The sequence below is a fragment of the Athene noctua genome, chromosome 5 (assembly GCF_965140245.1).
Source record: "Athene noctua chromosome 5, bAthNoc1.hap1.1, whole genome shotgun sequence".
Classification (NCBI taxonomy): Eukaryota; Metazoa; Chordata; class Aves; order Strigiformes; family Strigidae; genus Athene; species Athene noctua.
This window is the reverse complement of record NC_134041.1, coordinates 33,181,553-33,198,377: the sequence shown is the minus strand read 5'-3', so window position 1 is coordinate 33,198,377 and position 16,825 is coordinate 33,181,553. Positions and strand designations below refer to the sequence as shown.

The 16,825-nt window shown below is 39.9% G+C and overlaps 1 protein-coding gene across 4 annotated transcripts in view; it reads right to left on the bottom strand.

Moving 5' to 3' along the window:
• The window catches only part of DHX9 (DExH-box helicase 9), a 28,212-nt gene extending 11,679 nt beyond the window's left edge, over positions 1-16,533 (bottom strand). The window contains exons 1-18 of one of the 4 annotated variants that reach the window (XM_074907020.1): positions 16,368-16,533; positions 14,407-14,574; positions 13,047-13,158; positions 12,688-12,782; positions 12,167-12,312; positions 9,013-9,059; positions 8,192-8,346; positions 7,493-7,582; positions 7,236-7,397; positions 5,803-5,880; positions 5,299-5,490; positions 4,658-4,799; positions 4,073-4,155; positions 2,747-2,903; positions 2,000-2,100; positions 1,052-1,265; positions 757-851; positions 527-600 (exon numbers count right to left, since the gene is read on the bottom strand). In XM_074907020.1, the coding sequence (XP_074763121.1) occupies positions 527-600; positions 757-851; positions 1,052-1,265; positions 2,000-2,100; positions 2,747-2,903; positions 4,073-4,155; positions 4,658-4,799; positions 5,299-5,490; positions 5,803-5,880; positions 7,236-7,397; positions 7,493-7,582; positions 8,192-8,346; positions 9,013-9,059; positions 12,167-12,312; positions 12,688-12,782; positions 13,047-13,158; positions 14,407-14,574; positions 16,368-16,478 (2,222 nt within the window). In that variant the 5' untranslated portion in view covers positions 16,479-16,533. Of the gene's footprint in view, positions 1-526; positions 601-756; positions 852-1,051; positions 1,266-1,999; positions 2,101-2,746; positions 2,904-4,072; positions 4,156-4,657; positions 4,800-5,298; positions 5,491-5,802; positions 5,881-7,235; positions 7,398-7,492; positions 7,583-8,191; positions 8,347-9,012; positions 9,060-10,079; positions 10,195-12,166; positions 12,313-12,687; positions 12,789-13,046; positions 13,159-14,406; positions 14,575-16,367 lie in introns of those variants that run through there. The other 3 variants (XM_074907021.1, XM_074907023.1, XM_074907024.1) reach the window with 3 other exon arrangements.
• Positions 16,534-16,825: the final 292 nt, after the last annotated feature.

Genomic DNA, 16,825 nt, shown 5'->3' with positions numbered 1-16,825 from the left:
ACCCCTGTTTGGCTAGCTAAGCTTTGGCTAGTCAGGCACCTATCTGAAAGCTGAAGTATCACAGTCTTTATAAAGTAGTGGCCCAAGCTCTACACAGAATGAAGTTTTCACAGCTGTCTCAAAAGCTTAAAATTCTCATGCAATTAATGAGATCCCTGGGCGTCATTTGCTCAGAGAACATGCATTGCAAGACAAGGTCTGTAACAGACAACAAAAATCTTCCTCTTTTCCATCAGCTGTACACTGAGTGTTTGTAATACTGATTTGGCAAACAACATGTTTCAAACGCGCATGGAGACCTCAGATGAACAGCGCCAGCACGAATGTCGCTGACTAAAACCAGCTCACAGAAATGCCAGTGCGGTTTGTAACCGTGTTGAACTGCTAAAGACAATGCAAATTTGTCTTGAGTGAGTTAAGAGTCCTCAAATTCAGCTATGGGAACACAAAGCAGTTCTGTGTCTTCAGAAAACCTTTTCTGCATTCCAAAGAATAGGATTTACAAAAAGCTACTTCATGAACTCACTTGCAGGAGTCTATAACGTAGACCACATCATTGATGGTAATGCTAGTCTCAGCAATGCTCGTGGATAAAATAACCTATAAAAACCAGGAAATGCATATTGAAATATATTTGATCTGAAAAAGACCACAAGATAAACTACCTAACTTCTACAAAAGAGAGTCAGCAATACATTCCACAAAAGCACAGCAGAACAACGCATGTTACACTCCACACAGAGAAAGCTCTCATACTTTCATTACTCCAGGAGGCACAGGATCAAACACTCGACGTTGTTCCTCCAGTGGAATTTGCGAATGTAGAGGTAAAATTCTATACCGGCGGCCTCCTACAACATGAATACAAGAAGGTCGGTAACTACTACTACGTGAATTTCTTTTCTTCTTTGCACAACATAATATTTTCTACCCATTCATTCTCATGACAAATGAATCCAGCTCCCTAAGCCACGCATCCAACTCTCGTCTTTACAGAGTCAATAGTTTCCTCTGGAAAGGGTGAAATATAATAGAACACAGTTGCTTGTACCAAAGCGTGGATTCATTTCTAGATGCTTCTGCATTGTATATATCAAGTTCCAGCCAGGCAAGAAAACAAGTACAGCTCCTGGGACATTCAGGGTCTTGATATAAATCAGCAAGGCCTCAATGAGTTCAAAAGAAGTTTCTTTCTCGTTCAGCTGAGCCATGGAGTGCTTTGTTTCCGGGCCATATTCATCACTGCAAATAAGGTTGCAATTGGCCTACAAAAAAAAAACCACACACACAGAAGGAATCATATAAATTAATTTACTCAGACTGTGGAGTCTGGCTGGCAAATGGGAAAATGTGATATGTGGGTAGTTGACAGGGAAGACCATCTCAGGCACAGCTCACAGAATGACTCACAATAGCAGTTCAAGTCCTGCTTCCTCAGCTGTTTAACATAATTATTAAATTATAATTCCACTGCATTGAGTTATAACCCAATACAAATTTGCAGCAGGAAGCTATCAAACTCATTTAAACTCCATTCATCTGAATGGAAGTCAATGTCATAAGGAGAAGAAAATGCTTATCTTGAGAAAAACTGGTGAGTTTTTAAAATTTAAAATAATTGACCTAAACAGTAGTTTCAGAGCTACAAATAAAAACCTTTATCATGAAAATGATAGTACCAACCAAGTCCATATTTCTGTATCTGTTTCTTCTTCCAAGGTCACCAATCCTTTCACTTTTAAAAGCATTTCAGTTTTATCTTTAAAGAGAAGTAGACTGATAAAACATGAGAACTTTAGTTTCAACAAAAAAAGAAATTCAGTTTACAAGGTCAATGAGAAAATTCAATTCTATTTCTGAAGTTAACAGTAATCTCAGATATTAAAAACACAAAAGCTGCTAAAAATGTTTAAGTTCAACAATGCCAAATGAATTACACTTGAGCTAGAGTCCTAACTGGCACTTGTTTAATTTTTCATATTAAAAAAGTCAAACATACATCATCATCTTCACCACTTTCTTCATCCTTCTCTTTTTTCTTCTTTTCCTTTGGCGGAGGAATGAACTGAGTCATTTGAATGCAGTCTTCCAGAAAATAATCTGCAAGGACAGACAAGCACTGGTTATCAGGACTGACCACTAGAAGCCTGTGGAAGGGAACACAATTCTTTTCATCACCTCTTGAGATTATCTGGATATAATCATGATGTTTCAGAGTATGAAGCCAAGACTGGAAAAAAATCCTTGGCTGTCAGCTCAGATATAAGAATTATTCCCATACTATTCCAATGATCATTCCTCTATTCAGTACACTTCCACATAGTTTTTTACTGCTTTGGCTGTTGTGGTTTTTTTAAATACTGTTTGATTTAACACTATTTCCATTATTTGTAATATCACATACAGCTGATCTGAAACACCACAGCTTGATGATTACTGTCTGATTCTCCAGTAGAAACCACCCCAAGTGGTGGTGCCTTAAGAGGCTGGGAGGTGTTGTGATTTTTTATTTTGGGGTGGATGGGGTGGAGTGGTAGTATTGTTTGTTTGCTTGTTTGTGTTTTTAAAGCAAATGGTGCTATGAAATGGTTCACTGTTACTTGTTTGCCCAGGTTAAGCCACATCTGTAAGACACAGCAATCTGAAAGAAGCGTGTATCTTACTGCTCCTGTTCCCATAACCCTGAAGCATATGACCGATAAAATCAAAACTAAAGCAGTTCCTGAAAGTGCAACCAATGACTTACCTTGGACCGGGTAGGTCCTACCAAAGACCTCAACAATAGGACAGTTGAAGAAGTATTCACAAAACATATTAGTATCCATGGTAGCAGACATGAGGATAACCCTGATCTCAGGATACGCCTGAACTACATCTCTCAGCACCACCAAAAGAAAGTCAGTCTGCACATAAAGAGAACAAGAGCATCATTATTTTCCTACCCATATAAAGCAGTATCTTCCCAAAAGACCACAGGAGTTAGACATGCACATTTACTGAGAGGAAACTTTGCTGGACAAGAGAAGTAACAAGTATCACAAAAATGTTCTATAATCAGAAACACTTGTCAGTGCTTTACTTTGAAAATACTGCATTCCTGGGATAAGTGAACTTTAGGATTTCCAGGGTAAAGAAGGGTTATTCTTTTAGCAGAATGAAACAAACTGAAGAAAAGTATTCAAAGATAGTTTGCTTCGTTCCTAATAACACATGACAACCTAAGGTCTTTTTAAACCTAGTTTACATATAAAGTAGCCATAGTTCAATAAAATAAATAGGAGTGACTCAGTGGAGTTCTATGTGAAGTTTTATAGTTCTGTTTAAACATGACATTTATTTAATTTTGCCATGCAGTTAGGCAATCTCATTTAATATTTCAAAACCTTTATTTTACATCATTAATATAAACTTAACAGATGAACAGATGCATCAGAAAAATCTGCATTGCAATTCCGTCCAAACAAGTCCCCAAATTCTGTCAAAACAAACTTAAACATGATATCAGAACTTAGCAGTTTCTCTCACTCTTGGTGAAACAAGGAACAATGGAAGAAACAAGGGGACAGAAAATGTTTCTCATTTCTTAAATTACACACAATCCCTCCCCTATTCTACTGTCAACTTGTTGCATTCTTCTTCGTGTCAAAACCAAATTTAAATGTATCTCTACAGAAGCTGCAACCTTGATAAATACCACTGCTGTTCCGTTATAGTAATACAACCTTGTCAGTAGAAAAAGTACTCCAAAACAAAAGTGACATTCAGCATGCTCCCTCATCTGGACAAGAAGTACTTGCACTGTGGTGTTCTATTTTCCAGAGGGGACCAGGACATAGAAGAAGATCCTAACAAGAAAAAAGACACAGGCCAGCAGGGAAGCACAAGCCCTTGCTCTTTTAACCAGGTGAGGAGTAATTAAAAAGAGTTTCTGAAAACCTTATCAAAGATAGGAAATCTCACATACATGGCATTTAGTTTCCTTTCATGTTAGCTATTACACAGGAACACATACAAAAGTTAAACAGAACAGAAGCGTAGAGAGAAATAGGATTGTAATCATCAGCTAACTCACATTAATGTCTCTCTCATGGATCTCATCAACAATAACATGACTAATGCCACGGATCCCAGCTTCCACCTTTCTCAGAAGAACACCTTAAACAGAGTAGTTAAATCTTCATGTAAGTAACAGCTCAGTCTTCCCCCCTGCCCTCCCCCATTTCATCAAAAACAGTCGCACTGTTTTTGTTTGTTTGGTTGGTTTTTTTAAAATAATCGAGAAGTGTGCAGGCTTTTACAGGCCCATCTCTAATCGCCATGCTTTCATTTCTACAAGTGATGGGGGGTGTGTGAAGTATTACTACTAGAAAGACTCTTTCTTGTTTCCTACCAATTCTGCTTCCCCTTCTGTCTTTTAAGGACAACCTATATCGAGCAATTTTACCTCTTCAAGGGATTATTTCTGTGTGGCATAAGATTAGCATACTTCTGAACAACATTTACTCTTTCTTTGCACAACAGCATGTCAGCAAACTTCTAATCTTTTAGACAGACTTTCTAAAAATTTTAATCTAACTATATTTCTGCTTTTGTTGCTAACTCAAAGAATTCAGACTCATAAGTAATAAGCTCCAAACAGAAACAAAACGATACAGACCTACAGTGCAGAACATGATACTGGCATGGGGCCGAGGAAGCACAGATTCAAATCGCACGCTGTATCCACAGCTTTGCCCAGGTTGTTCTCCTCTCTCGTATGACACACGCTCTGCTACAGAAACTGCACTAATCCTCCGAGGCTGAGGGGTAAAAAAGTTTTCCCTAACTTAATGATGAGGTTTTATAAGTTTATCAGAACACCACTGAAAACAATAAAGTAATTCGTAAACGCTACAGGTGTCCTGTCCTAAGATTTCTTTACAGAGTAGTCATTAAACAGTAGTATCTATAACAGCAGGCTTTTTTCTTCTGAAATGGTTAATCCTGACATAAAAATACAGAGGAGGGATATAAGGATATATGGGAACTACAACTGGCATTTGCCAAATTGTTTCCCCTTGGTCTGCCAAAAAGCTGTCACCTGGGCAAGGTACAATCCAGATTATCCCAGATACATGAAAGAGTAACACTCCAAATGAAAACATACATGATGCTGAGCTTTCTGCTGCATGTAGTACTGAGGTAATATTTATGAACAATGTCCTGTAACAATAAACAGATTCCTCAACACATTCTGATAGGTGATTTCTAGCATCCAATCACAAACTTAAGTGGTTGCATTTGTAACATATTCCTCACCTGTGTCACTACTATGTTGCACTCTGCAGCTCTGTTGGTTTTGATGTATTCATCCAGGATGTACTGTGGCACTTGAGTGGTTTTGCCACAACCAGTGGCACCACAAATTACAACAACAGAATTGTGACAGATTGCATCCAGAATTTCACTTTCAAAATTCTTCACAGGTAAGGCCTCTCTCTCTCGCTGGATCTGGGAAAAATCCAGCACATTTCCAAAAGTCAACCTATTCTGTTTCACACCCATACTTTCTCTCAATCTTCTATATAGGTTTCACTTACACAAAGGAAAAAAGGCATAAGGACAGATCACAGTTTGTATTTTTTCCCTTATGCAGTGCAACACATCCCCACATCCACCCCGCTGTAACACGCAGCTCTTCTGAAAACTTGGTGCATATTACTACTGAAATCCAGACTTCCACACTTTGTATACAATATGTTCAACCTCTTCTGGAAGACAAAGACTAGCACACGCACACCATGTTATAGGAAGTGCACTTACCCTTTGTAATTCTTGATCCTGCTCCAAATGGTACATGAAATCACTTTTCAAATCCAAGCTTATTTGCTCCGGAGTAAGCTGTAAATACAAGACATTGTTTGCAGGCTTTTTGTCCCTCTGCTCGTCTATATCATAACTTCAATATAAAATCAGTCACACCAACATAATGATTCCAAATATCAGCAAAGGATCATTTCCTACATAACTCCCTGAAATCCATTAGCCCATGAGCTATTTTATTTCATTCATTCCTGCATGCCAGAATTGAATGGCCATCCTCAGAAGTTTCTCAGAAAGACCCAAAATACCAAAAAAGAATGACTGTTTAGATTTAAATACTTTAACTGCTTGAGAAACACACTCTCTTCAGCAGTAAGCCAACAAGATACTTAGATGTTCAGTCAGACGGAGTTTTTAATGTAAGGAATGAAATAACGTAAGTACATAACCACCCACAGAACAGTAGCTGAAAAGGGAAAAGTGAGCAGAGAGGGAAATTTGTCAGGCAATTCTCGTATTTCAACTAAGAAAGAATTCTAAAGAAATTCAAATTTGTTACTAATCGGTTTTACTGAAAATGATAGCTGTACCATGACTAGCACATAGAAATCCTAATGATTTGCAGCCAGCTCAATTTGCAGTGTCTGTAAATATACTGATTATGTGTTTTAAGCAGTACCACTCACATTTACATCAGTTCCACTACTATTTAAATCAGTATATAATGATCAAAATCAATATATAATGATCAACATGTCATTTATGGAAAAAACGTGCAGTTGAAAGTAGTATTAAACTATTATTTTGGTCATAAGTATTCTGGTTCCCTGTTGTAGGAAACTGAAGTTCCTGTCCCAAGAGTCTTTCCTGACCAGGTTATACCAGGGGCTAAATTACATCTCTGAACTTGGCAACCTAGTATTTATTCTGTTCCTCCTCATTTTATCATGCACCTTGCTGCTTTTCATTTGTTCTGTGGTGAGTGGGACTAGAAATGACTACAAAGAAGCAGGCTGCTTGTGCAGTGACACCAGCTTGAAGCAGTTCCTCCTCCCAAAAAGAAAGACCTAGCATAGAAACGTGGGAAAGAGAGGCTAGCAAATTATAAATTACATGCCCATAAGCTTACCTTGTAACTTCAATTAGAACTTTATATGGACTGCACAACAGCAGGCAAAAAGTGAAACAAAGCAAAGAATTGGGACATCTAAGACACTGCTGCTCAAGAACCTAATAAAACATAAAGTAAATACAAAGAACTCCTACCAATGAAACGACTCCCTTCCTCCAGGTCAAGAAGGGAATAAATTTTATCAGTGGACTGTATTCTCCTTTGGAATAGCTCACACTAAGTCCTGGGGTAAAAAAGGCATTTCAAAGTTCCAGAAGCAAGGGAAAAACAAACAACAAATCAATTTTGTAAGCTGTCTTACATTTGCCAGAGGACCCTCATCAATATTGCAGCTGCTCCAGGGGTTCCAGTTGGAATGAGGTGGTGACCATGGAACAACTCCCACAGGACTTTGTCTCTGCGATGGTTCAAAATGGGCCAACTTTCCAACATTAATCTGAACTGGATTACTGGGATCTTCAGGCTATAAATCCAAAAGCAAAGTGAGCAAAGAAAGATAAATGTATTAAACAAGCAGGCCTGATGTTAAGTACTGAAGTATCTGAACCACACACTCACCAAAGGCACAATCTCCAGAGACAGTTCCCGTACAGTCTTTTGCAACTGATTTTCTAAATCAGAAGACAGCAACACCTCATAGGGTTCCACCTATTAAATGTTTAAAACCTACATGTTGATATACACAGAAAGACAGAAAACAGAAGCCAGAACTGCAGGCTACTAGACAGTACACTGAACCATCAAATAGTTCCTTGTGGAACAAGGCCAAAGAGTACCATCAGTTCAAAATTCACATTCTTGAAACATTTTGCCAACTCTTCACCCAACAAGAATGAAATTCTTGTACAATATTTTTAAATATCCGCGTTTCATTTCAGAGGAAAACATTCCCAAACGTGTAACTGAATACCAAAAAAAAAAAAGCTAACATGCAGAGAATGAAACCAAATAGCCAGGAATTGTACAAAACAAACAAAAATGTTTAAACTTGTAAAAATTTATACTGAAAAAAGCATTTCTTAGAAACCTTATTTCATTTAATACACTGTAAAACTAGTTTACTGCTCCACTCACATACACACAAAGTTATATTTCTGATGCAAATCACTGGCCAGAACAGAAACAGTTGCTGGTCTAAAGAATCAAAATTGTTATTAACTCATAAGCTGTTAAATATTGAGTGTAAACTCTATCTTTATAAAATAAACCCATCTGTATAAGAGAGTACTTGTGTGTTTTTAAAATGAAAGCAACAACTTCTGACCCTTCTACCAAACTCACCGATTCTTTTTTCTTTGTCTGTCCAGAATAAGGCTCTATGACACCAAGATGGTAGAGCTGTCTAACCAAGGAAAGGGCACAGGACTGTGCTGCCAGCTTTTTGTTCGATCCATGTTCACGACTGAAAATCCCTGCAGCACACAAAGTTCAGAGCTGTAGTGGCTCATGACTGAAGCAGCTTCCACAGAAGATACTCATCTGAAACAGGCTTTCTGATAGTTCACAGAGGCCAGGTTTCATGGAAAGAGTCTCAAATCTTGATAAATCCAGAGCTCCAACATACAAACCCAACCAGGCCCCTTCATCAGCTGACTCACACTCGCTGTGCAATGTTACTTACCGACTTCCTGGAGAACTCCTGTAAAGTTTTATCTGCCTTTAGTGTCTCAGGAAGTAGGATTATCCTATACCTCCCAGCAACATTTTACAAATTTCATAGCAAGCTCTACATAAATGGGTATGGTGTGGACAGCACACCCATTGCCTGGGAACATATCAGTCACCTGCATTTCTCAGCTATGTGAAGAGCAAATAATTGAGACAAATAAAACCTACAATACCCCACAAGCATTTCTTTGTGCTGAGAAAAAAGATTATTGGAAGCCTGTAATGAACAAGTAGAATACACGAAGAACAGCGCACAGAAGGATTTCACATCAGGAAACAAACACAAACCTTCACCTCTGGAAGGGGCTCCAACACATCACTATAGAGGTCTGTACCCACAAGTATGACCTGCTCCTCTGTACCAACACCCATCTCTTGCTAAGATTAAAAAAATAAATAGGAACACTTACTTCTGCCCAGCTGTTTCACATAAATATTCATTTCTGCAATAAAGCTCCTGGAAGAGAAAGAATGCAAAGGTACAATTATCAATAGCTGACACCAACACTTAAAAATAGCCACTTCCCAATTTTTCTAGGCAAAGAGCTCTGTGTCGTCACTCAGAGACTCTCAACTCATCAATGACCAAGGTAAAACACTACTGCTTTTAGTCCCTTTAACCCCAAGTTAGTAGGTAACAGACTCGCCATCAATAGAACCAGTAGATCTGTTCACAAGAGTCCTGCAAACACCACCAATCAGCACTGAAATTTAAAGCCACGTTATTAGGAAACATGCCCTGGGCTAAGTTTAAGGCAACAATTATAAAGTAGGTAACATGTTAACGTAACATTAACGTGCATCCCAGTGTACCATTAACTGTATCCCGCATTATACTAACTAACCCACTAGTAGCCTGGGTTTATTAACTCAGATGCAACACTTAATACAGCTACCCTGGGTTTTGCCATACATTTGGCAGCTCAGAGCACAGACAAAACTAAACCAGGTCATGATGTCAAAGACCATTAAATATATCTGCACAGGAGACAGAATACTTGAGTTTTCACGAAGCCCTGATTGCCATACTCTGGGAACAGCATACAGTCAAAAGTAACTCTGCACAGGAAATGTAACAGTTTGCCTAGCAGGCATGTAACCAAATCATTTAAAGGTCAGCTGCTATATTAATTTACCCTGAAAAAAACGAGAAAGTCATATGTCAAGAGGATGATGGAAACCAAGACTCATGTTTTTAGGAATCACAAACCTAACCCAGTGTCAGCACAGATTAAAAGTTAAAATCAAATTCTTATAAGACAGGATTTAAACTGGCAAATGTGATTCAAGATGTATGACTGGGCTTTATCAGACTGAGATCCTCTTTGAAAACTGTGCCTTGGTACTTCCACAGCTGCAGGCAGAGCCTTGCATCTGTGTCCTTCATTTCTTGCTGTAAACAAACAAACAAAAAAAGGTTAAGTGAGGGATTTAAATTTCAAGTCAGAACTCCTTCCTGTGCTGCCAGTGAACTGACCTTCAGGCACAGTGGCTTCATGGGTGGAAGGCCACTGGCTTTCAGGGACACAACAGCCAACTAAAGCACCGATGACAGTATGTTTCTCAGCCAGGCCTACAGTCAGCATTCAATCTCATTCTCCTCCACCTAAGGGGAGAACAGCAACACCAGAAATCAGTTTGCAGCAGAATCCCACGTGATTGTTTAGCACAGCCTCAGCAGCCCACGTGAGAACACACACAGATCTTTGGTGTCACTTGCTGCTACCATCTTCAGCAGGGACACAAGGAGGCAAAGGCATCCCATGCTACCAATGGAATCCCAAAAGAGAAAAGCCACATCCCATCCCTTAATATTTACTTCATACTTCATGTATTAGGAGAGGCATGTTTAATATTTACAATTTATACTCTCCTGTTGTAATTAAAAACAAAGTTTCTGAATCCAAATTTTCCAGCTATTACTAAGTTCTTAAACCATGTGACTGATTAACTGACAACAAAAATATATTTCTCTTTTAAAACCCTCTTGAGAGCAAGGCTGCCACTTGTGTAATAAACATCACCACTTTACAAAACAAAAAAAAAAACGTAAGATACATGGCAACAGGTATTTCTTAAAACAACAAACTATATTACTGTCCTCAAAACACCAAAACCATCTAAAATTATTAGTCTCCTATTACACATACCAAAAGGATTAAATCCAATAGCTTGCCCTCTCTCAATGAACATTAGAGTATATCAGGATTGTTTCAGGCCTACCCAACTATTTGCAGCAAATTGTTAGTTTCCCCTTCTGCCACTGCATCCAGGGCAATTCACACAAGTTTTCCTGGATGTAGTAAATAGGAAACTCTGAAATGCTCTCCACAAGCACAATAAATAGGCTGAGAAACATACTGTCATCTATGGCTACCTCATTCTGCTCAAGGTTATATGTATTTAAATACATGGGGTTTAATGCTTTTACCTGCAGAAGGCATAACAAAATAAGCTGCACAAATAATGTGCAAGTTAACAGAAAAAATAAGTGCTCAAGAACTACATCTGCAACATTTTAATGTTATTTAAAATTCCTAGTACAGTACAAGCTAATTTGTTATGTTACTCATTTAAGGGAAAGAAATGTCTTTGCTTGAAAACATAAATGGAGATGAGTGACTTGAAGATCAGTTTTAAATGAGAATTTAGAACTTTCTGGCACCAATACACATATTTCAGATGTTCTTAAGGCCTGTAAAACTTAAAAACAAAAGAATACCAGAAGTCCTGCAAGTGAGACTGTAAAATTTTCTAAAATGAAAAAAAAATTGTCATAGAAAACAAATTTATGTAACACAAAAAAACCCCAACATCCAACCCAAAATCCAATAACAAGAATCCAGCAGCAGCATGCCATTGTTTCTGACCACAAGAAATAATGGAGTGTCCTGAAGTTCTGATGATTTGTAAAGACTATTCCAAACAGGGGTAAAAAAATCAAAACCATAAATTCTTTATGCACAATCTGTTATGTGTTATTTTCATTTGGGAGAAGCACATGTGAATTTTCTGATGGAACGGGCAGAAAGTCAAAAAAGAGTAATACCCAGTTGGTTTCAACTGAAATTAAGACCTTAAAACTCCTTTGGGAATATTCTGCCAAACTAATTTTTCCAGTAGAAGATTCTGCTGCCAAAAAAAGTTAATGGTAATAAAAATATAAATTAAATGTCCTTAAAACACATTTCTACACAAGCAGATGTAAGCGTATTTAGGATTTACTCAAAATGTACAAAGGCAACTACAGTCATACAATTATTGCAAGCAATTGAACACTCTTTCCATTCAAACTGACACTTCAACAGTTAGCTAAAGCACAGCAGTCATTTTAAAATAAGCTGCACATTCACAAAAAAAAGTTAGACAGAAATTTCTTCAGAGTCACTCAGATGTCAGCACCAAGGCTCATCACCCCCATTTCAAGATTTAGGATGTTTCTGGTCCTGGTAAAGAGCACTGTTTTCTCAAATGGCACTAGGGAGCACTGCAAATGTGATTAGTCACTGTCACGAAAATTATTTCTAACCCTTCATATGCAGGAGGTGGCTAAAACTACCAAACCTGTTGTGATCAGGCCCCATTTCAGTGTATTTATATTCTTCCTGAATCTTCTCCTTTTGGAAAAACTGGTTCAGACGTGCCTTAGCATTTTCTAAGGTCCAATTTCCATGGAGATCAGCATTTAAGTCCACTTCTGACTCTGAGGTCTAACAATGAAAAAAAAAAAATTTACTAGTTTCTAATAGATTTTGGGTTAAAACACTCTTACCAGTCTTTAAAATAACTTGTCTAGATGCTATAAAATAATTAAGACATTACAGAAAATGCTGCAAAGTCCTCAGTCTTTCCTTATTTTCACAACAAAGTGTCTATACAAACAATTGGCTATTCATAGTATACACAGTGATTTAGTTTGTTCTTAGCTTAAACAAGTTACTTGTTAAAAGTCAGCAAGTAAATCTGTAGCTTAAGTTACAACCAACAGCAAAATATCAAGCTTGACTATAAATGCTAACAACAAATTAAAGGGAGTGAGAGATACTTATTGAAGAACTAAAGGAGAATTCCATAGAATGACTTACTTCCTGCCCTTCTTGCTCCTCTTTCCTCAAATAATAATCTTTCAAATTTGCACCCCGATCCCACTGATCTCCACTATTGCCACCGTTTCCACGTGCTGCACCTGGGCAAAAAAACCCCAACAAAATAACCCCCGAAACATGTTCTTAGCAACGGAGAGGCACTGCCCGGCAATCTCAACAGGACACAACCAGTTCCTCAGATCTCATGCAGTCATTTACACTTCTACTTCAAAAATACAATGAGTTCTAACTGTCTTCTGTCTGCAAAATTATGCTATTTGGGAGAAAAAAAACACACCCAAATCTATATGCATATATTACATCCACATACATGTAAATTACAGATTTCACAGTCTCACCTATTTCAGCCTCTATAATCAAATGGGGAGGAAGAGGTCCACCCAAAGCAGAACTGGAACCAGTAACATCTCTAGCCGCTTCATGTGCATCAGGGGCATCAACAGCTGCTGGCTAGGAGAGAGAATGAAGGGAAATACCAGCACATTCAGAGTGAGTCTTTTTACTCAGCTAGAAAACTGTTCAGGCAGTTTAAAGAGGTCACGCATCATTATGCAATAGGTACTCCCGGTAGTAAAGCCCAATAGTAACACCCTTTTAAAAACTGAAAAGAATACAACTGTTGAATATTTGGCTTTTTGTGGGCATCCTATAAAAGGATTTCCAGCCAACAAGTAACCCTGACTTACTGAAATTCAGCAATTACAGTATCAACCATTTCAGTATGCAGGAAAAATAAGATACTGGTTCCTGTCTTATATCCAAGGGAACTCAAATATACTTTATGAACACAGCAAAAAAACCCACCATGTAAGAAAGCACTGATACCTTCAGGAAAGGACAAAATTATGGTTAATCATTACAATTTGACTTCTTCCCATTTTGAGAAGGGTATGTTTAGCTAACTGATCACACCACCTCTGCTTTACTGAAGACACAGAGTGTTCTATCCCTGTTTAGGCCCCAGCCATGAAGCACGGTGCAGTGCCACCAAAGTGGCACATCAGGGACAATACAGGTCCTGTTACCACAGGGCATCACCTCGGCTAACGAGGCAAGGATACTGCTTCCACTGACCAAACTATGCATCTTATACAGACATACCCTTAACGACGCACTAGAAAAAGACTCTTCCCTCCCAACATATAACATGTAGCTTAGTGTGTTATTTACTGTTCTCTAAAATTGCTGTAAATATAAAATTACCCTCCTCCTCCTCAGCTTTTATGTGATAGTCATTGCGGATATGAGACATGCATGGCTCATAAAACAAGATCCAAAAAAGCAGTGATCCTGTAACACACATGAGGAGCTACAGCAGAAAGCCTTTAGTTATAAAATGCCAAATGTCTGGTTTGAGATGCCTGTGACACTTTCTAATTTATTTTTTTAAAGTACACTGAATTATATACTGTAATGCACTTTTAAAACAATTGCCAGTGTCAGGTGTGAATACTCAGCCCATTTAAAGTAAGGCTGCACCTTACAGGAACTAATTCCCCCCAGCCTCACCAGTTATGCAGACCAACAGGCAGCTGTTTTTACCAGGTCACCCTACCACATTCACTGTGTGTATTCCAGCCCTGCAGCACTGCAAGCAGAATTCCTGCACATTCAGTCTCCTTCACTGCACACGGGTGCCAGACTGAACTCCAGGGATGAAATGTAACCAGGTGCCCAGCACTGCAGTTAAAGCTTAGCGTTCGGTAAGGAGAAAGAGCAGCTTACTCCAAAAGCAGGAATTTCTTCCCTCTTCATCTCATTCACCCGAACCAAGTAATTGATAAAGTCTCGAGCAGCATTGCTCTGCGCATCTTTCTTGTTAGTGGAGTTGCCCATGCCAATGTAGTTAAAGCCTTCCACTCGAACCTGCAAATAAAAATATAGATCTGTGGCACGTACAAGTCTTAAAACCAGTAATAACGAAACACAAAATTTCAGTTGCTAATAAGAGCAGGAGAAATATTGTTACTAAGTATTGTTACATACCATTATACGTATCTATATTTCTGTATTTTGAATGCATACTTTATAACTATTAAAGAAAACACCCACAGTCCCTTCTCAGAGAGCATGAGCGTTTCCCAAAACCTTGTTGAAGAAAATGAGTCACTGTAGGCAGGGATAATGCCAACACACATCAGCCAACTCTGCCCGGGCTGATGTGCCTCAGCCTTAATACCAAACCCTCAGACAACAAGGATAGGAGTGAGCTTGTGTGTCCTCTACCGTAGCACCACGTTATTACATCTAGGAAGATGCAATGTATTCCATCAACTTCGAGCCAAGCTTTAGAGCAGCAATTTTATACCCTTCTAGCTTACCTGACAGGCTGCTGCAAAACTTTTTCACAGGAAGTTTATTCAAAATTCAGACTAATCAGACATTTTACACCTGCTTTTCTGCAACCGCTGTCCCTTATCTTAAACAGTTATTGTCCTTTTACGTTTACAGTCAGCAACTCCATTTCATTTCAGCTTCATTTGGGTAGGCTGCTTATGCATTTCTGATTTCCACTCTTCACTCTGCTGACCATGTGAACAGCTTTTTACTATAGCTGGTTGTTCTTAAAAAAAAAGTAAGCAGACTTGCATATAACATTCCAGCTAGTCCCAACCAGATTTTTGTACACCACTAATGCCAGACTGCTGAATCGCACCAGTAGCCAACACCCATTTTCTCATCAAACACCACACTCTGCTAGTATTTTTCTTAACAAGTTCCAATGAGCTTCTGCTTTCAGCAGACTATCAATCTACCAGGGCAAAGGCATCACCAAGCAAACAGCAACTGTACTGGATTCACAAGCATCATACCAGACTGTGAAAATTAGCAAAAAGGAACGTTTTAGTGAGCCATATCCTTTCATCTGCTAAGTTTCTACAGATCCTCATGGGGCATCAACATACAACTGTTGCCAGAACAACAACATAACTGTCCATACAACCACTTCACCTGAGTAATGCTCGATCGCAGTTATAAACTGATTTATTAGCACTGTGCTTCTCAGTTTTGCTATCGGTGAGGAAGAAGAACAGGGGAGGAAAGGTATAATGACAAATTCAAGGCGTTTACTGCAAATCTGTGGCGTCACTCACAAACTAACCCATCCTGCACATGGCCTCACGCTTAGTGTCAGCTCCTTCTCAGAGCCAACCTGCACTCACAGCTCTCCGCTGGTGCATCCACAGTATCTGGAGCCAGGAAGAGAGTAATATTATAGCAGCGCACAGACTAGCAGCCAATCCAGCAAGAATTTTTTAACTCATCTCAAGTTCAACAGAGGACCAAAGCTCTTCAAGAAGGTGACACAGTACCCTTGCTGACAATTTTAACAGCAAAAAGGATCACATAGGCGGTGTAAACGTACACATCACCCTAAGGAAAACAATTTCCATTGTAAGAGATTACCACACAATTTTCCCACACTGTTTTCCCACACTGTTTTACTCTCGCAAACCCACCAAGTGCACTTTACCCCATGCTCAAGAAGCCTTGGACACTGTGGCTGCAAAACAGCGCAGCCTCCCGCCACCTGCCCTCCCCAAGGGCTGCCAGCGCCTTCCCACCGAGGGCTCGGCAGCCCCCCGGCAGCCCTCAGGCAGCCCCTCGCCGAGCCCCAGCCCTTCCCGGGGACGCCAGCGAGGCGGCAAAGCCCGCACCTCGCAGAGGAAGGTTTGCCGGCTGCGGCCGCCGCCGGCGCGGATCTCGTAGGCCGGGGTGACCCTTCTCCTCCCGCACCAAGCGTACAGGTAGTTCTTCACGTCCCCCATGGCTCCGGCCGAGGCGGGGGCACCGGCCAGCCCAGGCCGCGGCCCGCCCGCTCCTCCCGGCGAGCAGCTTCACGGCGGCCACGGCGCATGCGCGGCGACGGCGGCCGCGCAGGGCCAAGGCGAAGCCGGGCCCAAAAGGCGGGTTTAGGAGCATCCGGGCGGCGGGGGGAGCTGCGGGGGGTGGCAGCGGCTGCCCCCGCCTTCTTCGGTGTCACAGAAGGGTGGCAGTGGCGGCGGTACAAGCCGCGCACAGATTTGGCAGCGTCTAGGCTAGAGCCAGGTAATGGAAGCCTGTTAGGAAAATTCACCTCTTACCTACACGCCATTTGCCTGTGCCCTGTACCGAA